The sequence below is a fragment of the Falco peregrinus genome, chromosome 14 (genome assembly GCF_023634155.1).
Source record: "Falco peregrinus isolate bFalPer1 chromosome 14, bFalPer1.pri, whole genome shotgun sequence".
NCBI lineage: Eukaryota > Metazoa > Chordata > Aves > Falconiformes > Falconidae > Falco > Falco peregrinus.
The window spans coordinates 17413789-17441443 of NC_073734.1; the positions used below are offsets into that span (position 1 = coordinate 17413789).

The window sequence follows — 27655 nt, forward strand, 5'->3', positions numbered from 1 at the left end:
CAAGGTAAACTTGCTTTAGTATTGATGCAACCCCTGTAATACCGCACAGAATTGAGTTAATAAAATAGACTATGTACAAAAAATAGCTATCAAAAATGTTTTTGTTATGTGACTTGAATTTGAAAATGCAATTAGATTGTGATCTTGGAAGCATTAGTAAAACAAGGACAGGCTAGCAGGACATGTAATGTCAAAGCTCTCTTACTCTGTGCTGCTACCGTGAAGAGCCGAACCAGGTTGTCCCCCAGCAGTGCAGAGGTGGTGTGTTAACTTTCCTGCTTCCTATGAAAAATTAAAGGTCCCCTAGCGCATAGATGATTCCAGACTGTTAGAATGGTGGTTTATGATTATAACTATTAGATAATAATAATGTTAGAGTTAGGAGAGCTGTAATCTCTTTTTTTCTTATGTTCCTTAAAAAGGAACATGATTCCAGGGTTTACAGGATCTCTAGGATTTATCATTAAATGAGACTAGAGGAATGGAGCATTAATGGTTTCTTTTTATTCTAACATCTAGCTTTAATCACAGTCTTTTTACTTCTTGGTATTGTCAAAATTAGAAGTTGCACATGTCTCTTTTTTTAATTAAAAATCAATTAATAAGTTTTTAGATTAATGTTAAATCGGTTAAAAGAGAACACTTCTATTCTCATTATAGACATGTAAAAATATAATATTCAGGCTTCAAAATTGCTGAATACCACCAGTCTGAGACAGTGGAATAAGCAGGTGCTCAGAAAATAGCAGCAGAATTTGACAGTCTGTAGGAGGTGCAACAAAAGGCACTACTGTTTATTATCTTTTCCTTTTCCTCTAATATTGTGTTTTCATCCTTGGCTTAATATTTACTCTTTCTGCTTATTTCTCCTGATGATCATTTCCCTTACCTCCTGCCACTTGTCATTTCTTCTGCTTTTTTACTGTGTATTACACTGTCCTTTTGCTCTCCAGCAGTCTAGTTAACTGCCACTTTCAACTTGCAAGAAACTTCCAACAGTGTTTCCTTCCATCCTGTTAAAGAAGCACTATCCCCATTACTGGAGGCAAAAGCCAGAGCGAACTTGATTTTTTTTATGCTGAAAATACAAATTAGCTACATGACACAGCCAATCATCCTCTTTTGTGGTAGGACACATCAGTTTGGGGAGATACAGTTCCTCAACCTATGCTGAAGTCCTCCAGAGACAACCCATGTAAAAATACAGGAAGTCAACTTTGTTAGTAGCATCCTGTATCAACAGCATGAGATTGATTACTTCTATCTTAGAAGGTAGCAAACCTAGCCTGAGAGCATTTTAGCATCTGTTCTGGGAGCCATGGAGACGTTCAGGTCGTCTTCTGTAGTAGAGTATTAAGTAGTTGCTAAGAAGCAAAGGCAAAACTCACATCCATCTCAAACTTTAACTGCAATTTTGTCTACATAATAATTTTGGAAACAGGCCTGAGGATTTTGTCCCACAGACTATGTGGACTTTCCTCAAGATCAAAGCCAGAACTACACCAGAACATTAGCATACCATTTTTAGGTTGCAGTCAGCAAATTTCTTTTGAACTATGGAAAAAATAAAATGTTCCCTCTGGTAAGAAAAACATAAAAATGTGATTCTGTAGCTCCTTCAAACCGTTGCTTTGTTAAAATATAAACTACAGATATGATTGAGTTTGATTCAGGAGAGTATTTACTTCAATGAGCTGTGACAGTAACTCCGTTATTTTCTGCACGTTTCTCTTCTTTGGTGGCTATGTCCTTGATATCAGGAGGAAATTTACTCCTTTTAGTTACAAGCCCAACTTTTTCCCCTACATGAAATTAACAAAAAGGCAAAGCTTACAAAACCATACTAAAGGTATATGAGCCTCAAACCTAGCCCTTTCAGCTCTTTCATTCAGTTACGTTATACTAAGGAAACATAATTTTAGCTCTTACTAGCAGTTCCCATGAAAAGGCTGATTTGGCAGTACGTAGATTAAAGAGAGTAAAAGAAAAATCATATTCCGGGTAACGTGACATTGTGTGCAGCAAAACTATGTTTGAGTGAGATTCTCTTTCAATTCCTTGCAGCTGTATCCTCATCTGAGCATTAATCAGCACAGCTCTGCTGATGGCATTTCTTTGATTTCCCCTGGATATTTTGTGTCCTTCAGAAGTTCCTCTGAATCCTTATTTTTGTGGCATGCATCTGGTGTGAAAATCCTGTCTGGCTAGGCAAGACAGGCAAGAACTCTTTCCTGGCCCATGCTATCCTTGCTCAAGTTTCAAATTGGAACAGTAAGTTTTAACTTCTTTCTTTTTCTGTATACCGTGTGTCGTTCACCCCGCCCCCCGCCCCTTCCCCTCTTCTTGGAGCTCACTCACACTTTTGAATAAAAGGTCAAATCTTTAAGTTCGGTTGCTTTTGTGAGGTCTGTTAGCACTTACTCCCAAAATGCATTTTACAATTGCCATGAAAGAATTCTACACACATAAATTTCTGAAAGGTCGGTAGTGTGCTGCCAGCAATTCTTGGCATGTGTTCCATGTGCTGCACTTAGATAACCAACTGGTAGCTTTTTAATCAAGCTGGATGTGAAAAAACCAGAGATTCTTTTGTGTGAAGAAAGAATGATTGAGGATATGTAATACAAAGCATACATTAAAAAAATCAGATTTTAAAATTTCCACTACAACCTTACAGTGAGTGCAAACAGTAGACATTAAAATAAATGAACTTTAAAAGCAGTTCAGCTATATTATGACATCCTTTGAATAGGTTTACATAAACTTTCTTCCTAGTTATGGTATTTTAAAGATTTTTGGGGTGTCCGTGATGCATGCCAAGACTGTAGGAAGCAGCAGAGTGCATTCAGCAGTTAGGGAAGAAGAAATATTATTGAGGAAAATATTCTAATGAACAGACAATTTATCGTAGTCTATCGTGCGCACAGGGGATTGACCATGCTTTTGTATAATCTCTCACCTCAGAAGACTGCAAAATATATGTTTCATTATCACATGTATTGCAAAATCCTGACAGTAAGTCCCTTTATATTACACCAGTGTCACACGTTTTTTATTGGATGTCTCATATTTACTATGTATAGAAATACACCTTGAGTCAATTCAAAGCATCTTTTCACAGCATCTTTAAGCATAAAGTGCTTTGTTGTGTTTGAAGCCAGATAATGTGTTTGATAAGAGAGAGAATTTGAAAGGAAAATGGACAAACCTCTTTTTCTCTTTTGCTTACAGACATAGCAGATGAGACTAGAAGGACATAGTTCCTAAAGAACACCATTGCATCAAACAATCTGTAAGTATAAAATAGAGCCAGTATGAGAAAGGGAAAGTTTGATGACAGATTGAGTGTCTTGTCTTATAAAATACTGCAGAAGGTAAAGTGAGGGCTTGAGAACTCTAGGGAGTGCCAGCAAGAAGCAGAAGAGAAGTGCATGCACGTCTTAGAAGAAGAGAATTGAGTTTAGCGAGGCAGATGAAACTTTAATAGGCTAGGAGTTTATGCATGGAAACATAAGATAATGTTCTTGGTTCAGAACAGCATTTTTAATATTCAAAATGTCCCACTCTGTAGGCACTGTGAAGTACCGTTTTAGAACTCATTTTTGCAAACAAGTTCAAATGAGTGCTGGGATTGACCTCTAGAACTTCATACAGGTTTGAAGCTCCTACCACAACCCCCCAGTTAAGAAACGTATCTTCAATATATGTAGATTGGCAGTTGCAAAAATGACGTGAACCTCTTTTACTAAGTTTAAAAAAGACAGGATCACTTCAGTCTGCCCTCAGATCATGTGCCTCCAGGAAAGGCTAATACCATGTAAATCAAGCCTTCATTTTTTAGGTAGCCAGAGTCAAAGCATTTGTATTGGGGGAAATTCAAGGTCTTAAAACTATGATCTGGAATAGAAAGACTAAAAGAATTTAGTAGCAAGAATTAACATCTAGTAGTGAAAAATAAACCTATCAAATCTGGATTAGTGAGAGCTAGTTAAGGATTTAGCAACTCTACAATCTGTAGCACATCAAATATGCACAGTCTTAGTTAAACCAATCAAAATGCAAAATGGTTTAACTGTGCATCTGTAAGAACAGTATTTGCTATAATTGTATTTTCTGTCTTTGTATTAAATTACTTCTGCTTTAAAATAATGGTAGTATTATTTCCAAACAATAACAGTAGGTGCGAAATAATAGGTATATACTTCAAATGAAAAAAGATACATGTACAGCAAGTATATGATATATTTAATTTAAAAGTTTTTAGTACTTTAGAATGGAATTTTCCAGAAATATAAAGTAGATTAATAAGAAAGAAGTTATCCAATTTTTAAAGGAAAACTAAGTAGCATATATTATCTGTCAAATCTTCCCAATCCTCACATTTTAATAAATTTTGAAGATTTTCTACAACATTTAACAGTTTTGAAGATTTCAAAGGCATTGAGCTGATATGAATATGGGCAGAAGCAGCAGCCAGACAGCAGAGACCGACCCTATTACTCTCTTTCTGGGAAAAAGTAGGGAGAACTGAGCCCTTGTCAATAGTATTTGACATCAGCCAGCTACTGATTTAGCCTGCTTGGTGCTGCAGTTGAGCTCCCCTCTCTTGTGCTGTTTATTGCTTGGCTGTTTGGTGTCCACCTAGATAAGAACTCGGAGAGGAATCCAGGAATACTTGGTAGGAGGGCATAGGCATCTATACCTGCCCATTAAAACTCAAAGAATGCTGGTCCTGGAGAAAAGAGGCTCAATTTTGATACCACTGTGTTCAAGTTTGAATATAGCCCTGTGGTATCGCACATTAGTACATGCAGTAAAATACAGGCCTGGGTATTAAGAGTTGTTCAGTAGAAACTGGAAGGAATTTTAAAGTGATCATTGAGATTTTTTGATACAGCTCCAGGATGAATTAAGAAACTGGTTTTTAATCACCACAGGGACTAGTAATCTCTGAGGGAGGGGAAGAAAACTGTAGTCTGGAGAACGAAACATGATGCGATTGGTAGATTGTTTTCATGAAAAAACTTAAGAGAAAATTCATCAATAGATGTGATGAGCAAGTGTTTAACCTTTAGGTTTGGTTTGTGTTCACATTCCAAAGTAGTACAGTTAGAGATGTTTAACTATTTGTGAGTGTTGAACATATGTTTACAGAGCAATTATATTTAACATCTGGAAGTTCACAAAACACTTTCCGTATTCTTGTGTTATGTGCCCTTTTGTATTGATGTTTTATAAATGTCATGTTGAATAGCATATTAAATTCCAGTGTCTTTCTAAGGTACCTGAGGTGGCTGCTTTAGAAATTTTTGCAGCTGTAATAACTTCTTGCATTTAAACATACCTTGCATTTTCCAGTACGCCAACAAATTAAGGTATTATTAAAGTGCATGATTAAGCAAGTTTTTTACTGTAGCTATACCTCTGCATTTCTTATTGTCAGTTTGCTGCTACTGAGATTTCCCCTCTGTGCAGGATTACCTTTGCTCGAAACAAATCATTCAAGTCAGTGATTAACAGGGGATTGGCTAATGTCGTTCCTTACATTGTGCAATTTTGAAATTGTACCTCTTTTCACTAGTGGGAAAAATAATAATAATAAAAAGGAAAGTTTCTTGAGATCTGCTTGTTTAACCGACCTCTCCATGGGGCCTGAGTGCTCAGAGCCCTTTCAGCTGGGCAGGCTTTTGCAGGACTGGGCCAAGGAACGTTACAGATGGTAGCGAGCAGTGACCTTGGCTGACACCTCCAGGTCTGCTGAAAATGCCTGTGCTGCAGTGAAACTCCCGCAGCATTTGCGAGCTGCAGGCCCCGCACGGGCGGGCGGGGGACAGGGCGCACCGGCGGGGGCTTTGCTCTTACAGCCCCCAGCGCTGGGGGAAGGCTCAGACCTTGGGTCCCCGCCCTGCAGAGGAGACGTTGTGTCCCGCATTCCCCCGCTGGGTGCCGGGCTGCCCGGAGCGCTGCGGCAGCCACCCCCGTTTAGCACCGGGCCGGTGCTGCGCGCCCCTCCCCCGCGGCGGCCGTGCAGCGCTCCCGTCCCGGCTCGCGCGGGGCAGGCGGCCCGGGCTGCGCGCGCCAGCCCGCCACCTGCTGGCTGAGGCGGGCAAGGCCGCGGGGGAGCAGCGCCCCCGGCTGGTAACAGAGGGGAAAGACCCGCAAATCGCGGGAGAAGCAGCGTGCGAGCGGTTGGTTACCTGTACGGAGTGCCGCTAGCGCCCCGTGGGACCGGCACGCTCGGGTTCCCCCCCGCACGGCGCGGGTGGCCGTGCGCCTGTCCCTCCCGGCGAAGGCCGGGCCCGCAGCCCCTGGCGCCCCCCGCGCCCGCCGGGCTGGAGGCGGGAGCGCGGCGCGGGCTGTCCCTGCCGGGCGCCCGTAGCGGGGCGGAGCCGCGCGCCCAGGCCGCCCGGTGCGCCGGTGTGTGGGCGGTGCGCGGGGGAGCGGAGCGGAGCGGGCGGCCATGGCGGCGGGCAGCGCCATCCAGATCCCCAGCCGCCTCCCGCTGCTGCTCACCCACGAGGGCGTGCTGCTGCCCGGCTCGACCATGCGGACGAGCGTAGACTCGCCGCGCAACATGCAGCTGGTGCGCAGCCGGCTGCTGAAGGGCACCTCGCTGCGGAGCACCATCATCGGCGTCATCCCCAACACCAGCGACCCCACCTCCGACTGCGACGACCTGCCCTCCCTGCACAGGTGCGGCCGCGCAGGGCTCCCCCGGCCAGCGTGCCCGGCTGTGGGGGCGCCGGGGGCCCGGCCGCGGGGCGAGGCCTTTCCGCGCAGCCGCCCCGGGGCAGCGGCTTCGCCCTGCCGGGGCCCTGGCTCGCCGCGCTGGGCGAGCGTCCGTCGGCGGGGCCCGGGCCCGGGGCTGCGGGAAGGAAAGTTTGAGGAAGGAGGCTGAGGTGGAGGGTTTGAAATAGGGTCACAGAGCTCAGGCCAGCAGCGTTACAGCTTTTAAACGATAGCGCTTTTCACTTAGTAAGTAGCACAGAAGCGACCTGCTTCGCATAAAATAAAAACCAGTTGTAGTTCTGAGAGGTGACGCGTGACTAAAACTAACGTGCTGTAACCCTTACTCTCGAAACTATTGCATCAGTAGACTTAGTGAGGTCTTGCAAGCATATAACTTCTGTTGGAAATCTGCGTGAATAGGTACAGTGATCTAAAACATCGGCTAAGAATAAGGCTGGAGAACTGTAAATTGCAAACACTCAGTTTTCCACTGAGTGTAGTTCAAGCAGAAATGTCAGCGTTCCTGTCCACAGCAAGGTCCTTAACATTATTCATGAAAAAGCCATATATGTTTCTAAATCAGGTGACTGTAGCATATTACCTTAGTTTTTCTGTTAGCTTGTTCATTTTCAGGTTTTAAGGTTTGGTTGTGTAATCCGTGTTATGAAGGAAATTGTGTAATTTGGTTGCCTTCCATGATAAGAAACCGTGACACAGAAGGTTCTTGCAACCTATAGCTCAGTTGCTTCTTTGATAAGGGGCACACAAAATGTTCTGTGGAAGGTGACAAATAATACAAAGATGTGATCTGTTTTTAGGATTGGCACCGCTGCCTTGGCAGTTCAGGTGGTTGGTAGCAACTGGCCCAAGCCACATTATACGTTGCTGGTTACGGGCCTCTGCCGATTCCAGATCCTGCAGTTGCTGAAAGAGAAGCCGTATCCTGTTGCTGAAGTTGAACAGTTAGATCGGCTTGAACAGTTTACTGATCAGCATAAATCCGAAGAGGAACTGGGAGAGTTGTCAGAACAATTCTACAAGTATGCAGTCCAGGTAAATTGTTTTAATCTGATGTATCATATATTGATGTATTTATGCACATGTTTGGGGCGTTGGTTTGTTTCCTATATGCCTTTTTCTTTCTGTAGCTCTTACATTTTTCAGGGACTAGTTGAGTTCCAGTCTTTCTGCTACAAAATAAGCATTTTTATTATAGCTTGAAGTTTCAATGTCCGGTTCCAGGGTGTCTGTACAGCTCGTTGCATATGTTAGTGCTGTGGTAAACTGGTATTATTTCATATGTATTGATACACAGAATATACGCTCATAAAAGGAGTACTTCCGATTCTCTTTTCCAAGATTTTTATATATATATATATACACACAATGGATTGGTTTTTTTGTGAGGGTTTTTTTATAATTATTCAAGGGGGGGAGGGAACGACACACACCTCTGAGCCTTGACTATAAACTGATGTACCTAGCTATAAGAATTTGAGTTTAAAAGATATGTAGAAAAAGAGTCAATGCAGTGTTAACTGTGAAAGTTTTTAATGGGAAGGGGAGAAGAGATGTAAGCATTGAAAAAAGTGCTACAAACGATATTTTTTAACTTCTCAAACAGGTAGATAGCCTAAAGTCTTGATTACCCGATGCTGAGTTAGTGCCTCTTCTGTGATTTTTATTTATTTGTTTATTTCAGTAGCTTTTTGGCAAGGTACCTAGACACATTTCATACTGAAAGATGCCATCCTTTTTAGGTCAGATAGTCACTTAAATAATTTAAAAAGAAACATAGTGACCATGATTATTGTTCATTTTGTGTTCCTTACAGCTGGTTGAGATGCTGGATATGTCTGTTCCTGCAGTTGCAAAGCTGAGACGTCTTCTGGACAATCTGCCTAGAGAAGCTTTGCCAGATATACTGACTTCTATCATCCGTACATCGAACCAAGAGAAGCTTCAGGTATTATGGTCTTAAACTTTTTTAAGGGGAGTTAGGTTTTTGCTATTTTTTTTTTTTTTAGTTACCCACTTTTAGATAGTTTTGAAATTACTTACATTTGAGACTTTACAGTTACAGTGTTGTGCTAAAAGTTATTTGTGTTATAACTGAGCACAAATACTTGCAAAGTTTTTATGCTGCTGTTTAAAGTGTCTTTTGTGGGTTAGCCAGGGACATCATGTTGTAACTTTTTAGAGGGCTACCTTTTTCCTGAGGCACAGTAATTGAAAAATATAATGCTGACAGATGTTTACCACAGAAAATGCAACTGAAATGTTAAGACACTTTAAAACCAGACAGGATAAAAGACTTTTTTTTTTTTTTCTTCTATTTTGGAGTGCTTTGTAGTTTTGGCATCCAGACCCTTGAGGCTACATTTTGTGTGCTCTGTTCTCATTGCTTTTCTTGTTACCTTTTTTCCTAAGCCATCTATTCTATGACTCTGGTCAAAAGACAGTAACAGTAACCTCTGTGTTCCCCTCCCCCAAACTGATGATCCGTCAGTGTGAACTTGTTGACTAATTAAAACAACTTGCTTTTAGATTTTAGATGCTGTTAGGCTGGAAGAACGATTCAAGATGACTATACCATTGCTTGTTAGACAGATTGAAGGCCTGAAGCTGCTTCAGAAAACAAGAAAGCCCAAACAGGATGATGATAAAAGGGTATCGACCTTTAAATGTGGGATACTTAAACATCCTAAATAAGTATAAAGATGCACTTTTAGACAGGCTAATGAACATGCATGATTTTAATCTGTACAAAGTTTTAATTTGTAGTCATAATGTTTCATGTTCTGTCTGGAGCTGCAAAGAACACACAGCTGGCAACTTTGGATGTAGATACTTAAAAAAGAAAATATTCTTTTTAAACTGCTAGGCTTTATTTTTTATTATTATTATTATTTCTTTTTAATCTGAGCACTTTCAGACATTGAATAAATGCTGAAGTTCCTTTAAAGACTCACTTGATGCCCAATTTACTTGCACCGTATGCACACACGGAGATTTGTCCTGTGCAGTGAAAGGTGTATCTTTTACTAATGGCATTGGAGGTGAATGATAGCTTCTGAAATACAGATAAAGAACGTGTGTTGTTAAAATGTAGCTTGCTAAGCTAGGGCAGCTTAGACTTGCTGCATCTAACTATACTTATGCTGTTTAGTAAACGTGAAAAATGTAAAATGAAAAAAGCTAAGAGAGAAGACTTACCCGTTTTGTAAAGATTAGGCTTATTCTGCTTAGTGTGATGGGCTGTCATGATATTAAGGCACCTTGCATGTTTTTGTCATGGTTTCCATTCAAAGCCAAACTGCTCTCTGGCTCTGTTTTACATTTCATAGATTGTAGCTATTCGTCCTAATAGAAGAATCAATCACATGCCAAGCACTACAGAAGATGAAGAGGAAGAAGATCACGATGATGTTGTCATGCTGGAGAAAAAGATTAGAACATCCAGTATGTCAGAACAAGCTCTTAAAGTTTGTCTTAAGGAAATAAAGAGGTAGGAGACTTTCAATTGGTAGTTTCTTCTCTTATTTTATTTTTTAAAACAAATTTTACATTCACCTTTTCTTATTTGGTAATAATGTTTCGGTTGGCTGTGTTTGAAGATTATTTTTAAAAATTTAGTAGAATGCTTGTTTTTTGCTTATAAATTTAATTATTTCATCTTTTTGGAACATCAGAGGTGATGACAAAGAAATATTAAGTGTTCTAGATACAATTTATACATTAATATAGCATTAAACTGTAAGCTCTAAGCCTCTGTTTGAAGTGAAGATCTAGGGGAAAAAAAACACTAAATAAATAACACCACGGCTGTTAATAATTAATGAATAAAACCGACCTAGTTATTGAGTTCTTTTTCCTCTGTTTTTCTTTGATGAGAGGGTAACTGTGTGCTATCCATGGCGATATGATGGTTAACAACCTCTTTTTCAGTGGGAATGCACTCCTTGTGTATGCATAGGGAACCGACTCTTTTTTTAACTTCTGTTTGTATCCTATAAATATCTTACTATTATGCAAAGACAATCTCCTAACTGACAGAGTAGTGAGTTGCTCTTCTAGTATTATGGTTGTCAGAAAGTAAGAGTGTATGCTGATGACCTCAAGTTTGCTAAATATCTGTCTTGTGGTGCAGGAGAGTCTTTCTTTGCAGTTAATTCCTAGTTAGCCTTATGAATGCTTTGTATTTATTCCCAGATTAAAGAAGATGCCTCAGTCAATGCCGGAATATGCTTTGACAAGAAATTACTTGGAACTGATGGTAGAATTGCCATGGAACAAGAGTACAAAAGGTAAACCCTTCTATTGTTGGTGATTGCCTCTTACACAGACATTTTAGGACAAGTAGCCATCATTTAAACACTGTGTACTTTGTTCTGTCTTGCGAATGTTTGTCTCGTTGTCTGATTGTGAAACTGTCATTAATATGTTACTGAAATCTTAAGGTCTGTCTGGCTTAAAGATCTGTATACTCAATAGCCTGTGTAGCTCAGCTGTACATCTAAGAATGTGAATTTTAAAAGTATTAGCAGTGTCTGCACAGAAAAGTGAAGGTGTTGTTACTTACAGTCTCTGCTAGATTGTATCTCGAATAATGAAGAAGAGAGCATCTAATTACTTTTTATACGTCAGACAAAAAAGCCTTTATACATCTCTGAAGCATTAATCTTCCTGGAGAAGGTTCTGGTATGTCTTAAGTTAATCAAGTTTGGTAAGGGATGAAAGGATGAAAAGCACAATTGTAGTTTATTTTAATAATTACTACTTCAGGTACAATAGAAAAACTGAGTATCATGTTAGCTTTGTACCATAGTTTTCAAAAGTTGTGAGTAGAGTGATGGTATTACTATGGGAACAGTATGCAAAAACGGACAGCGCGGGAAGGGCAGAAAACCAAACATGACTTCTCCTACTGACCAACACAAGTGAGCAAGATGACTTCCCAGAAAGTGTACTTTTGAACTCCTTCTAGCAGCTCCTGAAGAATGAGGCTTTTGAATGGCCTTTAAAAGAATCTGTTTTTAAAAAGAAATTTAACATACCACACCAGCAGAAACGTCTTATCTTTTGCCACCTTAGTATGTGTAGTGATGAATTGTGGCCATTTTGAACTAGAGCCTTAGCTGTTTATAACTCTTCTTGTAAATATTTTATTTAATCATCAAATTGTAAAAAGAGCTGCCTGCAGATCTTTGCAGACATCTATGGTATTATGCAAAGAATCCCAAAATGAATAAAATATTTGTTGACATTCATGTCCTAGCAGAATTTTTTTTTGGTGAAAGTTACTCTTGAATGTTGTAAAAGTGTGCCATGTCACATTTAGTTTGAAGTTTTTAATTCAAGCAAAGTCGCAAAGTTTGTATTCACATTCATGTGAGTAATGCTTTGGACTCGCTACGGTGAATAAAAATAGAAAATCTAATAGAAAATTATGATCACTAGTGAATTTTTTTTTCAGTGGTTCATGACAAAAAGTTGCACAGTTGATGATGAGAATTTAATCACAATTGTCTATATGTGAAATAACTGGTATGAGGGGTCTGCATCTGGAATGCGTAGAATTTGAAGGGTGGGTGTGTGCAGACTTGATAGACTTCAGCTGCCTTCTGCTTACTCTCTTCACTGTAGAGCAGAGAAGACAGCTGCTTTGGGCAAGAAATTCCTGCTCTGTGTAAAGCATTAGTTAATGTCCATCGGTGTGGCCTGACCGTTTATCTCAAATTATGGCAATTGCAAAAAACTAGGTTTTCCACTCCTGGCATCACATGAGGGTTTTTTTACAGTGCCAAATCACCTGAAGTCTTGTATAGCAAATAAAGGCTGCCCTTAAAGCCGATAAGATCTTGCTCTGTGAGATAGTTGTAGAGCCTTATCGTAAGTAGATGAAGACATAGAGATGAATTTGGCTTCTGAGAAGACCTTACAGGATCAGACTTATTTCTGTGGGAAAGCAAATGCTGATAAATTTACTTGCCATTGAATTACTGTTCTAGAATAGACACCAAGTTCATTTAAACCAGATTTCAATGTGTGACACAGTGAAAAGATGGGGGTTTTAAAATTTTGTTATCAGTATTATGATCTGTCTAGCTTACAGCTCATTTCCTTATTAAAGGAGGATTACAGTACCTTTGTTTTAGGAAAACATTGTCTGAAGTATGCTTATGTCAGGGGGATTGCATTGATGTACATGCTTGAGAATATGTTTGTTTCTATTACATTGTAGAATGAATTGTATCCATTTTTAAAGGTAAATGTACTGATATCTTTTCTGTTGTCAATGATTGATAGATCGCCTTGAAATTCGTGCAGCTCGAATTGTTTTGGATAACGATCATTATGCTATGGAGAAGTTGAAGAAGAGGGTTTTGGAGTACTTAGCTGTCCGACAACTTAAAAACAACCTCAAGGGCCCCATTCTTTGTTTTGTGGGGCCTCCAGGAGTTGGTAAAACTAGTGTTGGAAGATCAATTGCGAAGACTTTGGGCCGAGAATTCCACAGAATTGCTTTAGGAGGAGTCTGTGATCAGTCTGATATTCGAGGCCACAGGTAACTACTACTTCCTTTCCTAATTGCAGTTGTTTATTTTGTTTCATACAGAATGTATTGATTATTTTCATTGTTTAGCTAAACCACGAAAATTTTTGCTTATTTCAAACTCAAAAGTATTCAGTGGTATTACTCAGCAGAGAATTTAAGTAATGGGAATACATGTTTAGTGTGGACATACAGCCTTTATTCTTTCTTTCTGCTGCTGCCCTTTATTGTCATGGGGGAGAATGGAATTTCATCCTCAGTCATTTTAGCACTTTGAAGTAAAATTGAGTAAGAAAGTCTTAACACAAACTGTTAGATATTGGATTGGATTTTTCTAGTGTTTTAAGAGGGATGTAAAGTTATACAAAGTAGCCTATGAATGGCAGTGCATGACTTTGTTGCTAAAACAGGAGAAACTGAGAGTGGTACTTAAAAGTTGGTAGAGGATGGCAACTGAGTTACTTAGTATTGCAAACTTGTTAGTTCCTTTCAAAAGAAAATTTATACAAGGACACCTAAGCTGGAATCTCAAAGGAATTTTTTGGGGTGGCTTTCCTTAGGACATTTTTGATCTTGCATCTCTTTATGTATCTAGTTCTTAGTCTTTAAAACCATTTGTTTATATTAGTCCATTCCCCATTTCTTGCAATTGGAAGCATAATGAATGGGTAACGTAGATAAATGCCAAACATCAGTGCAGCATTTTTGGTTTCATTAAACATATTTTATGCTTGTTGCATACAGTGTAGGAAATTTGGAATAATGATTTTGTTAGTGTTCTAAAGATCTGTAAAACCATGTGGTTGGTTGGGGTTTTTTTTAGTCATGTTATTGAATAAAATTTGTCCTTACAGCAGTAGGGAAGTTACTGTGGATTAAAGCTATCAGTTATTTCTTTGATGGCACATAGCAGATAATTTTGCCCAGTGGCTGTGCTGCTACTTTCAATCATCAGAATACACCATAATTCTTTCTTCAATTCCAGGTTATCCTGTAATTTACTTTTGTTTTCAAGCATAAGAAGGATCTTGGAATTCTTACCACTTTCCTATGTCATTTTAATGAAAACTTAAAAGAAATGCCCTACTAAAAGTTCATTTTGTGGTATCAAACTTCAGACTTCTGTGTGTGTAAGCTGGTTGCATGTGTGAATACCTTAGAGGGGTGGGAGCTCACAGTCCCAACTGGAAGGAACGTGCTTGCCAACTGGGAAGTCTTGTGCTAAACATATGCATAGACTTCTAGGAATCTGGAGTATAATGTATTTCTAGGAAGCTAGACTATGATATACTACGTCACTAGACTAGAACATGAGACATGAAAAAGCAACAAAATGGTGATTTTGTACTTGATGATGACTTGAAAATACAGGGTTGTTTTGTAAACCTTTAGTTCAGCATCCTTGATAAAATAAGCAACATGCGCTTATTCCTGTGCACATTCTTCTATGGCAAATTTGCAGGAGTTTTGTTTTCTGGAGTGTTTGACACTTGCCTAGATTTTGTAGCTTGAAAGAATCATCTATAAAGTTTGGGGGTTTTTGTAGTGTAGGTTTGGTCAACATAGCCAGCAGCCACTGGGGTTTTGTAGATAGATTTGATTTAATGCATTGTTTTTTACTGCACAGCAGCACCCTGTGCCTACGTCTGACTGTTTTGTAAACCTTTGTAAACCTTTTCACCCATTTACTTACACACTCATGGAAAAAGAAATGAAACTCTGTCACCTTCTTTCACTATGTATTATTCCTATAATTCATAAACTGTGTTGTTATTCACCGTCTAATAGGTAAGAATTCTGATGTTTTCAGATTACTTATGGTGTGGATCCTAAAACCAATTTAAAATGTAACAACATGTTGCTATGCGAACTGAAACCACCAGAGGCTGTTGAATACTAAGCGTTATAGAGCTGAGTAACTTTACCAGGCCACGGTAGGACTGAAGCCTTTGTAACAGGGAAACCATGTCTGTGTAACTGACAGGAACTGTCATCAACTCTTACTCAGTTGACAGTAATTCCTTACTAGGTTTTTTTGTTGTTTGTTTGGTTTGGTTTGGCTTTCTATCTTGTGCTTAAACCTAATAAAGACAGCTAGAGCCATGTGATAATGAGGCTTTTAGAAACTTTTAAATTCAGGTGTTTGTGGCTGCCACTGTAGTATTTTTGAGAGCGTTATTAAATCACTAATACAGGTAATTTCTTGTAATTAGCTGATGGAAAGTATTTGGTAAGACGGTTTTTCTCATCTGCAAAGTACCATCTAGAATTAGCAAGAGTATCATGTGGTTACTTTTCAACAAACAAGTATGTAGTTTAAAAACAAACTTTAGAGCAGTTGATAGGAGTCCTTGGAACCAATTGCTTCTGCAAGTTTTTTGTAGGTAAAATGAAAACCCAGCTGTTGCATACTATTTTTTTAGTTCTGCAGCCTATTTTTCTGCTTCTTAGAATAAGATTTAATCAAATTAAAACCACAGCTTTTCTTAGACCTCTCTCTGTAATGTCCTTTTGCGTGAATAAATCCTTCAAGTTATTCTCAGTCAAGCAAATCCATATTGTGCGTCTGGTGGCAGTTGTGGAGAAGGATTACAGAGGTGGTCTGAAAGTGAAGGAGACATAGGCTCCTGTTCTCTGAATGTAACTGTTAAGTAGGCTGATTTTCTAATATTACATGTTAGGAGCCATTCTTTTTCTCCTAAAAGCTCCTTATTAGGCTTTAAGGCTGAAGTTAAGGATTCCATTAACGTTGCAGAAGAATGATACTGCATGTACTTACTAATGTACTAAACATTTAAAGAAATGTACTAAATGTACTAGAACATTAAGAAAGAAACTGTTGTTCGGTTTCACTCACAAGCAAATACTGCCTGAAATAGCATTCACTTTGGCTGCTTATTACTGTTACAAGATGCTGACTGATAGATTCAGCAAGCGAAGTCAACTGTTAGACTGCAGCAGGGTAGGGAGGGGTGTTTCAGTACGTGTGCGGTTCCATGCGGTGTGTAACTAGGGTAGGCAGAAACACCTAGTTTTTGCCATTTCCGTGTGGATCGTGTGCCTGCAGCTGGGGTTTGTGAATTTATTTTTTTTTTTTTTTTTATTGGGTGAAGAGTACTAGCTACTGTTCTGCATTCCCAGAATGAAATTGTCTTGGTGCAAAACCAGAACTGCTTTATCAGACAACCTCCAGCTGTTGTTTGCATTTACTACTCATTTGTACCTTATGGTAATGTTTGCAGGTTTACATTTGTTGTTAACTTGTATTTAAAAAAAAAGTAACCAAAGCACCCTGAGGGATGATTTAGAACCTTTTCCCCGGAAGCTTACTGCATTTAAGATCTCAGTACTGATGCTTTGTTTAATACAGGAACTATATGATCTTCTCTGCATGTGTGTGTGACTTTCTATTTTTAAAAGGGAAGATGTAATTGCACCGTTTATTTATAGTCGTGCTGATGAGATCACTGTAAGGCTCTTTTTTCACTCTCTCACCTCTCTGTGCAGCACTCTTTCTTATATTACTGTTGCTTTCCAGTTTCTAGAAGTTTGGATAGTTTACTTCTGACTTAGGTCTGTGCTGAAGACTTGTTCAGGTGCATCTGTGTGAGAAAAGGCGTCGTTCCTCGCCGGTACAGCTGTGCTAGCAGAGGTGGGGCACAGGGCCCTTGTTGCAGCAGGGAAAAAAAGCAAACCTCGCAGGGTTTCACCTGTGAGAGCAGTAGCTGTGTTACACAAGTACAAAGCATAGATACATTTGTAAAGCGCTTGAGTAAACACAATCTCCGTCCTTGCAAAAATATAGCCTCTGACCTTGTGCAACTGCGTTTAGAAATAGTTTCTTTGGTGGCATTAACTTTGTTATCTTTTCCTACAGCTTGAAAACAGCTGTAGCTAAAAACAATTTAAAACTTTTTGTCTTTAGAGCGGTACAAAGAAAGTGAGATGTGTTTTCATTGGTAATACTGGTACTGCTTTAGGGGTTCTGATTCAACACATTCCCAGTTTACACTGGGAGGGCCAGCAAGGTTAGATTTCCCAGCTGTCTTTTTGCATTTTCTAGGATACATAGCTCCTAACGACATGCTGGACAACTCTAGCATAGCTCCTAATGACATGCTGGACAACTCTAGGGTTTTTTAAAGGTACCTTTTCACTGATATAAAAATAAATATTACTAAACTACAGACCTTTTGTGGCATGAGCTCTTAAGGATTTTTTTTTTAACTTGTTACTACAGAAGTGAGATAACCAGGAAACTTATCTGTGCTTCCTGTTTTGAACGGAAAGCAGCTGACTCTCTAGGTTTAATGCACAGAGAGAAACAGTGCATCAAAAAATGAGCAAAGCCTCATCATGTCATCAAAAATGCTAATGAAGAATATTGGTTTTCCTCCTTTCAGCTCTAGCTAAAATAATGAAAGTTAATAACATCACGTTCGGTGGCTACTGTTCACAAACAGCATTCAGTTTCACCAGTTACAAGGCAAAGGTTAATGTCCAGACAGATAAATGGCCATATCTGCTTGTAATTTTAATATGTTCTGGTGGGTTTATATGTAAATATCTGCAGGGTGTGTCTTACCGAAAGCTCATGTTGAGATGCGTTCCATAATAACCATTTAGAAATTAAAACAGGCTACCTATGTTGGTATATTGAAGGTATAATACTATGCTAGTGTTCTTTGTCATCCCACATATGATATTTGCATTAGCATTCTTTACTTGCCTTGGAGATCTTGAGTCTTTGAGTAATAGTGTAATAAAATAGGTATTGATCTGTCTCTAATAAATGAAGATGTATTGGAGATTTAGACTGTTACACGTGGGAAGAGTGAATAGATACCTAAGTATTTGTTATCCTAAAATTTATAGTCATAGTTTCTGTTTTATGATACCTGATCAAATTACTTAAATAAATTTAAGCATGCTTTTATTTGCAATTTAGTGCAGTAATTAAACATTTATATTAGGCTTAGCTGTTTAGATTTGCCAAGTCTAGCAATGATTGAACATACAAATGAGAAGACAGTACAAGAGGGGAAGACTGAGAACAGTCAATTGTCAGGTAGTAAAAGGAAGAGCAGAATGTTTCTAGCCACTGTCCGCCTTTCTCATCTGTTAACCCTCATTCTGTGGATTTTGTGGAACTGCTCCATATTTTCAACAATAGTTCCTTTGTTTTTGACCTTTGAGTTTCCTGAAGAACTCCTGGGCTGTATAGGGAACCATTTAATCCTTTTCATAACACTGGATCCATTTCATTTGGACTGTGGTTTCTATTTAAGTGTTTTATACGGTAGCTCATGACCCAAGGCTTACTTTGGACAGGGTGCATAAAAAAATTTTAATGATTTTCTGTCACTGCTAGAGTGTTTTTCTTATTGCTTGCTTTAAAAGCTGCTTAATTTTTATACTTTCAAAGTTGTATTTCTCCAAGGTATTGATCTCACTTGACTTGTTGTAAGTTATCTTGAGTATTTGCTTTTTTCTGCTTTTTCTTCACCACAGATCTTGATACACTGTCCTTCAGCCTACCTACTGTATGGTTTATTTTAAAATGTCAAGAAACTTGTGTACAACACTTAAGTCTTACTGGAAGATCCTGTACCTGTGAGAATCTTCCACATGTGTAAATATGTCATTAAATACCCAAATCTACTTGAATCTAAAATGACTGTGACTTGAAGTCTATTTTCAGGGTTGTTTGTTGCGGGGGAAGTATTTCAATCTATTAATAACAGCTTTTTTTAATCTCAGGAAAGAAGAATCTCTTCCTGTTTTGTGGTGGGTTTTTTTAAGTGCTTCTATTTGGAAAAACTCCCAAGAAAGTTTTTAAAAGTGGTATATGTGTGTGCATGGGTATAAACAAACAAATTTATTATTCAGAAAACCTTTTGGTACCTAACACTTATTATCTTTTGACCTGTGCAATTGGATGGTGCGGGGAGAGAAAGAATGATTATTCACACTGCTTTCCCTTGACTAAAGAAACCCAGTTTACCTTCATTTTTTTTTTATAAACCAAAGCTGTTTCTTAAAACTAGATGGAACATAGATATGTCAAAATTTTGTAGCATTCAGATAGAAGTTTATGTATATAAAAACACAAACATTCATTAAGAAAGTGTACTTTCTTTAAGCATGTGCATGAGGATGATGTACCAAGCAAGAAAGAATGTGTAATGTTTACCTAATTATGTTATCCTATTACTGGCATAAATAGAATATTGAAAAAGTCAGGCTGCATTTTCTCTGAAGCATATAAAATTATTTACTTGTGCAGTTAGCAGCTTTTGTTAAAAAACAAAACCAAAATAAATTAAAAAAAACCCAAACCAAAACAGCAACAGAACCACCACCAACAAACAAAACCCAAAACAAAAAAAGTAACAACAAAAAAACCAAAAGCAACCACCAGATTGCTACAATGATTAATTTGGTTGCACCAGTAGAAGGTTCACTTCTGTGAACTTCAATTCTTCGGTCTTGTAGTTTTCTGATTGCATTTAATAGAATCCTCTCATTCTTTTGGCAAGGTCGACAGTGTGCAGATGGAGAGTGAAGTGGCATGCTATTATAATAGTTCTCCCATGCAGGTTCTTGATCTGTAATAAATGTTATATAGTGCAAGCCTCAGTGGAGAGGAATCCACTCGCTGCAGAGTAAGACTACACAAAAGCAGTGAGGTGATAAACTATTGCATGCTGGCTGCACCAGTCATTAGCAACTGTCTTATGAAAGAAGTGATAGGCAAACTGAAATTCTGTTGCAATTCTGGCTATTTAGAAGATCTTAAAAGCTTTTAATTTTGCCTAGATCTAGAATTAAATACAGTAACTGCATTTTTTTTTCCTTCAGTGGTTAAACGTTACGTGGAACTAACACTATTGCTGTGTGGTTTGAGTTGTTGTGTTTTTTTATATTTAAAGTCTTCTCTAGCATCTTTTGAAATTACTCCCGTGGTATGTTTGGTTTTGTCTTTTTAAATGTCATCCTGCTTATTTTGGATTGTATTAAAACAGATCATATGGCAAAGCAGGCCTGTTCTGCATATCTGCTTTGTGAGGGTCATGAGGTAGGTACTGTAATTCAGCACTTTATGTGCCTCTGTCTTCTTGAGTGAGTGACCAGCATTTCACACCCTTAATTATATTATCTTGTTTAGTTAGGCACAAGCAAAAAAGGCTGTAATAAATGCAGCAAAGAAAGAATAAATATGCATGTAAAATGTAGTTGCTTTTGCATTGTGTAGAAAAGTTTTTTCTACCTTTGTTGAATAAATTCAGACTCATAACTTCCTTGTTCTGTTGCACTGTTCTAGTTTTTCGTTTCATGTTGAAGTGTCATAGTAAATACAATTACTTTTTGTATTAATTAATGTATGATGTATATCTGGGAACATCGACAATTCAGCATATTTGGAATTTTATCCTAATTTGTAACATGCTGTGTGAACTCTTTTGTGATGACAAAACCCCAGTATCATCCTTATTAAAATGTTACTGTTAATGAGATTCACAAATCTGCTTCTGCTTGTTCATACAGTACAAGGATGCTTGTACTGGATCATGTAAAATGCCTGCAAACCATAAAATTTAGATAAACTTTAATGCGTATGTTTTATCTTTCCAGACCAACTCGTGCACCATGGAACTGGAATTTTCATCTGCTGATAATTGCTTGTATTAGTTCAGATGCATATTCCATATTTTTATCAACTAGATTTGCAAAAAAGCAAGAACAGTTACAAAGCTGCTTACTCTTATGTTTTCCTTTATTTTTTATGTTTCTACTTCTGTTACGTGTCTGGCCCCTCTCTCCCCATATACATTTGTTTTTCACAGGCGCACCTATGTTGGCAGTATGCCTGGCCGTATAATCAATGGACTGAAGACTGTTGGGGTTAACAATCCAGTATTCCTGTTAGATGAGGTTGATAAACTGGGGAAGAGCTTGCAGGGGGATCCCGCAGCAGCCTTGCTTGAGGTAAGTGGTGTTAAATTACAAGCATTCTTTCTTTTGTAATAAAAAATAATTAAAATACTGGAATAGATACGAAGCTTCACTGGACAAATGATAGCCTGACAGTGTCAGCTTTTTTTATTTAAGTACTAGCTACTGTGTTTTGACGGCGGATTTCTGTCAGTTGTGCACAATACAAATGCCTTTATAGTATGCCAAGTAAGATATATTTAACCAAAGTGATCGGCACTTAAACACAAGGATGTATTTTTGCTAAGTGTTTTCTATATTTAAAGACTGTTCAAGCCCTAATACTTGTTTGGGGAATTTCAAGACGTTGATTTTTTTTAATGACCAAATGCTGTTAGTTATAAGAAAGAGCTTTAGAGAGCCAGACGGTAGCTGGACTTTTCCAAGGTTTCCCTTTCTTTCTTGGAACAATTTGGGTATATTTTTTAAGCTTTTGATGGTACAAGCTTATGTTGGAGCTGAGCGTTTTACCTAGCATGTAATATGGAATAGCTGCATGTACTTTTAGCAGCATTTCTTCAATTAGTATTGTAATTCTCTGAACTTAAGTTTTTAATTTAAGTCACAGATCCCCATTTCTTGACTGATTATGATGTGGTGAGTGTTTGCTTTCCATGGGAGTCAGTTGTTAAGTGTGTTTTTTCTGAAATTCTGGGACTCAGACCAAGATAGAAATGAATCCAATTTTGAAGCATGTGGTGCAGTTATTTTATCACAGAGAATTTAGAGGTGTTAAAGCTGACTTGCTTAAAGACACAAGTAAAATCTGGGAGACACAAGTAAGGACTTTGGTGAACAAGATACTGTTGGAATATTTTGTAAATCCATCAACTGTTGAGATGTTATTTATTAGGTTAGTTGTTGGGATTTCAGAGGGCTAAAACTTGAGCGATTGTGAAGAAGATGAATTGAGACCTAGGCCTTGCAGGCTTCATCTGTTAGAGGAGTCTGTAGCAGGGAGCAGTGATGAGTTGCCAGAACCCTTTTTTTCTCTGGAGTATGACACATGATGATATCCCAGTACGATTCCTCATTCCACTGATTTGCATGTTCAGCGTTTTTTTTCTAGCCATTTGCTGAAGAGAGGAAGGAGCCATCTCCTCAGGTAGGGGGAAGTGACAAAGAGCATTTCCCTGCTCTGGCATCTTACTGCAGAAGGCTGTATACATCTTCCTGTGCTGGCATTGATGATGAGGGAAGGAGGGAACGAGGAACGTAATGGCACAGCAAGGCTGGGTTAGGCTGAAACAATTGAGGTAGTCCGGAGCAGATGTAGCACTAGCATGCTTAATGGTTTTGGTGTTATGCACGCTTAGAATTTCCTTATACTGCTGTATTTTACACTCTCTACATCTCCTATGTTTGCTCTGGCTGTAGGGGCTACCATCCTATCACTGTTTCAGCTGAACTACTTCTGTGATTGTTCCTTACCTGTTTCAGTCAAAAGTAGTTGGGTTAATAAAAAATATTTGTCCAAATTTTTTGAGCTAGCCTGGCTCACTTTCACTGAAATGATTTAGGGCATAATCCTAGAAGCATCTCAGTTGTCAGGCTTAAGGTGTGGTAACTTCTGTAGCTGGGTAGTTGTAGGTGGGATGAAAGTGGTTCTGGTGATATTTACTTAGTGTCATTCTAATGGCTCTTTTTGACTGACAGTGCTTAATACAGTGATCTGAATATGAAAAACGCTACTTAAGGTGTCATGAGCTCATCTCTATGCTGTATGACTTTCTGCAAATGAAATGTCAATTGACTTTCTACAAATGTCATTATTTTGTTCCTGCTAGAGAGTGTAAAATTACTGTTTTGACAAGGCCAACTAGTTCTTTGAAAATCAGTGTATGAACAGGCAATGGTTTGAGAGCTCTGTTTTGATCTTTGCATGTTAACGTGAACTACTAATAATTTAAATAATGGAAGATGCCATGGCTTCACCTTTCTAAGTTTTAAAAATTATAGTTATGGTCCTTTACCTGTGTGTTTCTCAAGTGTGTAGTACACATTTCTAGGGTGCATGAGAAGTTTCTAAGTGCCAGAAGAAAAAGTAGGGGAGTGTCACAAGTATTCAAACACATTTCCTTGGTACTTTTCACTTACAGGATTTTATTTACTCTTTGCTGTTAATGGTAATGAGCTCTGTTTCCAAGATTGCTATTTCTTCTGTCATTTCTCCTTTAGATATTGAACTAAGTTGGCCTACATCTTGTCAATGCATGGATGAAAAAAATACCTGAGAATGAAATTTTGTTAGCTAGCTGACACTTATTTGCCAGGCAGTCAAAATTAGTAATGAAGCAATTATTTGGCATTTCTTGAAAAGATCATAACCTTTTTTGGAAGTGTTCCAATCATGAATCCAGATCTGTACATTAATAGTGTTAATTTATTCAACTTTTGCCTCTTCTTTTAATTTATTTTTCATACCTTGTTTTGCAATAGAGAATTAGCATTTCTGTTCTTCTGTCATGTCAAGTGTGTGATGGTAAATGAAATTAATTTATTTTTTAGTTATTTGTGTTTGAATTTTTTATGCTTTGCTGCTGCTTTGGGATGTTTCTGTTTTCCTCATTTTAAAACCACATTCTCAGTGATATTCCACTCGGCTCCTGCCATGGGTTTTTCCAGCTGAGACTGGTCAGCTTAGCTTCCAACTGTCTGCTGGGGCAGCAGTCTTCATGTAAGTCATTGCTAATTGACCATTAGTTGCATCTGGAGAAGTAATTGCCCTATTAACCATGTCTGGGCTGCTCCCATGTGAGATCTGTATACCTCTCTACTGCTGTCTAAACATCCTGAAGCAGGTGCTTTACCTCTTCTAATGGACAAGTCATGCCTGGACATAACAGCTTAATTTTCATCTGCTTTTTGTGGTTTACCTTGTTGGAAAGTCCATCTGGAATGAGCAAAGGTGGCTATTATGTTGGAGAGCAAACAATAGTAAGTGGTCACCTAAATGGCACGTTTGTTTTTCAGCCTGTTGCTGCTTGTTTGGTAAGTGCCGTCATTAAACATAAAAGACACATCCTTTTTTCCTTAATGTGTAGGTGTGTTAAATTCTCACTGACTGTCTACCATGGAATATATTCAAGAAGAAAATTGCTATGCCCTGTAAGCTTGGAAGCAAAGCTTGATGTTTTATAATTGCCAGATATGTGTTTAGTTCTAGTGCTTCTGCAGAGTTGTTGCTTAAGCAAAACAGAATGTCTTCCTATTTCCAGTTACTGTTCATCAACAAGGGAATATTTTAGTCTAAATTTAGATGACCTCTGTTTAAAACAGAAGAAAACAGAAATGGATCCAAGTGCCTGATAGTGAGTATTTGTATGCAGGGAAATTAGACCAGGAGCATAGACAGGCAATTAAATGTTAATGGAACTTATTCTGGATTTTGTGGTAATAAAAAGCTGGTACAGAGAAGCCTTTGTATGCCTGTGAGCTGTTGGCCATAAATTAACCACGTTGTTTTGTTCACTGAATGTTCTTTTTGTACTTGATAATTTTGTATTAGTTGAGTATCTTTGAAAACTTTTGAACTTGACCTTTAGCACGGATACCTAGCTGAAGAGTAGTTCTATTTGCTTTGGAAAATGCATATAGGCATGATACTGGTTTATGTCTTATTCTAAGAAATTGTTACCACGACAAAGAATTATTAGTCCAGAGAAACTGTAGCCCTTGTATCTCAGATAATTCACGTTTTTAGATATAATCTATGTTGGGTTTGACTAGTTTCCTTTACCTCTGTTGGATACATGCTCATTGTTTGCGCATGAGTATGGCATCAGTATTTTATATATCTTTGTAAATAATATTGTAAACATCAGTTTACCACGTAGTGGGATTCTTAACTTGCAGACTAGAAGGAGAGAAAAACATGCACTTAAGATAAATGCGACAACTTGGTCTGAGAGAATACATTGTTTTTCAGCATCTTTGGAAGTAGTTGCAAGTGCTTCAGCTAGTAGATGGGAAATACTGTGTTACCAGTGTTGAAAAAAAGAAGGGTAAATTGGGTTAGGATTTGCTGTTTAAATCAGTTTTGCGAGAGTGGGCTTTGAATGGGAGACTAATATTTCCTGTAGATCTGGTTTCTTTGAAGACAGTTTGTAGATGCTATGCTGGATACACTGCCTGTTGTTGAGTCCCCTTACATTTTAGGGCTAGTTTGTAGGATTAGTGGAGGTAAGAAACATCTATAACTGATTGAATTATGCATCAGTGTACTTGGCTAGTCAGGATACTTCAAGGCCTTTGCCTTCCTCGGTAAAGAATGGAGTAAATGATAGCAGCTGCTTGCTGGAGAGGGTAAGCAGCGAAGCTTTGAATAGCTTATAGCCAATGAACAATGGCATTCACCGAGTTCCAACTGTAGTTTTAGAATTTAGGCATATGCTTCAGTATGTTTTAAGATTTCACTATTAAGGGGAACGTATAACTTTTGTTTTATTACAGCTGCAATACACTTCCAAATAGTAGTCTCAAATCTGTGGAGTACTTCAAAATAAATCAGAAATTGTTCATTTTTTAAAAAGTTCAGCACTGTTTCTGGCATTCTGTGAAAAAAAGTATTTTGCTGGTTTGTTGTGATCATAAAACTTCTGTTCTAAAGATTTTTAACTTTTCAAAGACTGAACAGAATTTAAGAGTAGTGAAAATTCAGAATAGTTTCTTTCATAACCAACTAAGAAGTGCCCAAATTCCATTTTTTAGAATTATCAGCACTGTTCTTGGCTATAGTTCAAGTTGCTAAGACAAGGGGTGCATTCATTTGGGTGTAGGAAGATGAATTATTTTGACAGCAGGGCGCTATTTCTCAGGAGATGCATAGGTCCCATTATTTGTAACGTGAGAATTTTCCATGCCGGTGTAGCATAGGTAATTCATCATTTGGGAAGGAAAAGTGTGGCCGTACGTCAAGGTGGGGTGGAATGGAGGTGGTTCACGGGTGGTGATGTAGAAGCAAAGTGTAGATTGCCATGTACAATGAACTTCCAATTTTCAGTACTGTTAAAAAAAACCCACAAGACAGCACCTTAGTACACTTGCGATCCACATAGATTATTTATGACCTAATGCAGAAAAACAGCTTATTCAAGTAATAGCTTAAATATATGCGCCTGTTACATTAGCACACATAAATAGTACTGAAAGCAATAGGAAGACAATGCTGTTATTTAAGCCATAGTTCTACTCTGTGCAGTAAATTTTTTAGTTTGGTCAGACTGTGGTGTCGTTCTTCAGTGCTTGTTTAATTTTGTCTCCATTTTTTAATTGCAAAATTTGGGGAAAAAACAAAAATGCAAAGATTGTGTTGGGAAAGCCAGGGCTCCCCTAGAGTCAAGACTTGCATGGGATGTCATGGGTAGTAAGAAGAGCTACGATTAGGTTAGTAGTAAACAGCTGGAGAAAGCTGAATGAGTGGGGCAGATAAGGCTGCGATAATCTATGTTCTTCCCCTTGGTCTTCACGGTGAGATCTCTCAGGTTGGTGTGCTTAGAGCAGGAGGAGCTACCAGCAGCAGGTGAGGGTTGGAGTTAGGGATTACTTAAGAGAATTATACAAGTCCATGGGACCACATGGACTGCTTTTCCGAGGGTGCTGAGAGTCCTTGAAAGGGCCACTCTGCCATCTGCGAAAGGTCGTGGAGTTAGCTTACAGGAGGTACTTGATGACTGGAGAAATGCTGCAGCCGTCTTTAGAAAAGGGTAAAAAGAACTAATGGGGGAATGACTTTTTTTTTTTTTTTTTTCTTCATGGGGTGTGGAATGTAGTTACAGAGTAATTGGAACAAGGCAGGATATTCAAGGTCAGGCTTTATTAATATTCGTAACTCATTTTATGAATGTAAAGTCAGATTTGACAGATCCAAATAAATATAATAAAAATGTGCATATTTTATTTACTTCTAATTGAGCAACTGCATCAATTTTGTGTTCTTTCTTGTTGAAGGTCTTGGATCCAGAACAAAATCACAGTTTCACTGATCACTACTTAAATGTAGCCTTTGATCTGTCCCAAGTCCTTTTTATAGCTACGGCCAATACAACAGCTACCATCCCACCTGCTCTGCTGGACAGAATGGAAATTATTCAAGTTCCAGGTAACACTACAGTGTTTTCATTAAATGGCTATTGCAAGGCCTTAAACAATGTTGGGGTGTTTTTCCTGAAATGAAAAGCAGTTCTTTAGGGTAAGCCTGCCGGGAAACTAGACTGAACAGCCAGAATCGTTAAAACATTGTCAAGATGCCTCCACTATGGCCTCTGCCATGAGAATGAAATTTAGCATTGCACTTCAGAAAATTCAGTTCCAGGTATATGGAGGTACATTGTGTAATTTTCACTAATTGATGTGTTTGTATTCTAACTGGCTGTT

At 38.4% G+C, this 27655-nt stretch overlaps 1 protein-coding gene and 1 long non-coding RNA gene across 2 annotated transcripts in view; one reads left to right on the forward strand and one right to left on the reverse strand.

Annotated features, from left to right (window-relative positions):
- LOC129785650 (uncharacterized) overlaps window positions 1-6437 on the reverse strand; it is a 30230-nt gene extending 23793 nt beyond the window's left edge. The window contains exons 1-2 of the long non-coding RNA XR_008749812.1: window positions 6198-6437; window positions 3230-3290 (exon numbers count right to left, since the gene is read on the reverse strand). This is a non-coding gene — a long non-coding RNA (uncharacterized LOC129785650). The remainder of the gene's footprint in view (window positions 1-3229; window positions 3291-6197) is intronic.
- The window catches only part of LONP2 (lon peptidase 2, peroxisomal), a 43235-nt gene continuing 21985 nt past the window's right edge, over window positions 6406-27655 (forward strand). The window contains exons 1-9 of the mRNA XM_005233841.4: window positions 6406-6693; window positions 7548-7782; window positions 8564-8695; window positions 9277-9399; window positions 10077-10237; window positions 10942-11036; window positions 13039-13297; window positions 21133-21274; window positions 27230-27380. Coding sequence (XP_005233898.1) covers window positions 6461-6693; window positions 7548-7782; window positions 8564-8695; window positions 9277-9399; window positions 10077-10237; window positions 10942-11036; window positions 13039-13297; window positions 21133-21274; window positions 27230-27380 — 1531 coding nt within the window. The 5' untranslated portion in view covers window positions 6406-6460. The remainder of the gene's footprint in view (window positions 6694-7547; window positions 7783-8563; window positions 8696-9276; window positions 9400-10076; window positions 10238-10941; window positions 11037-13038; window positions 13298-21132; window positions 21275-27229; window positions 27381-27655) is intronic.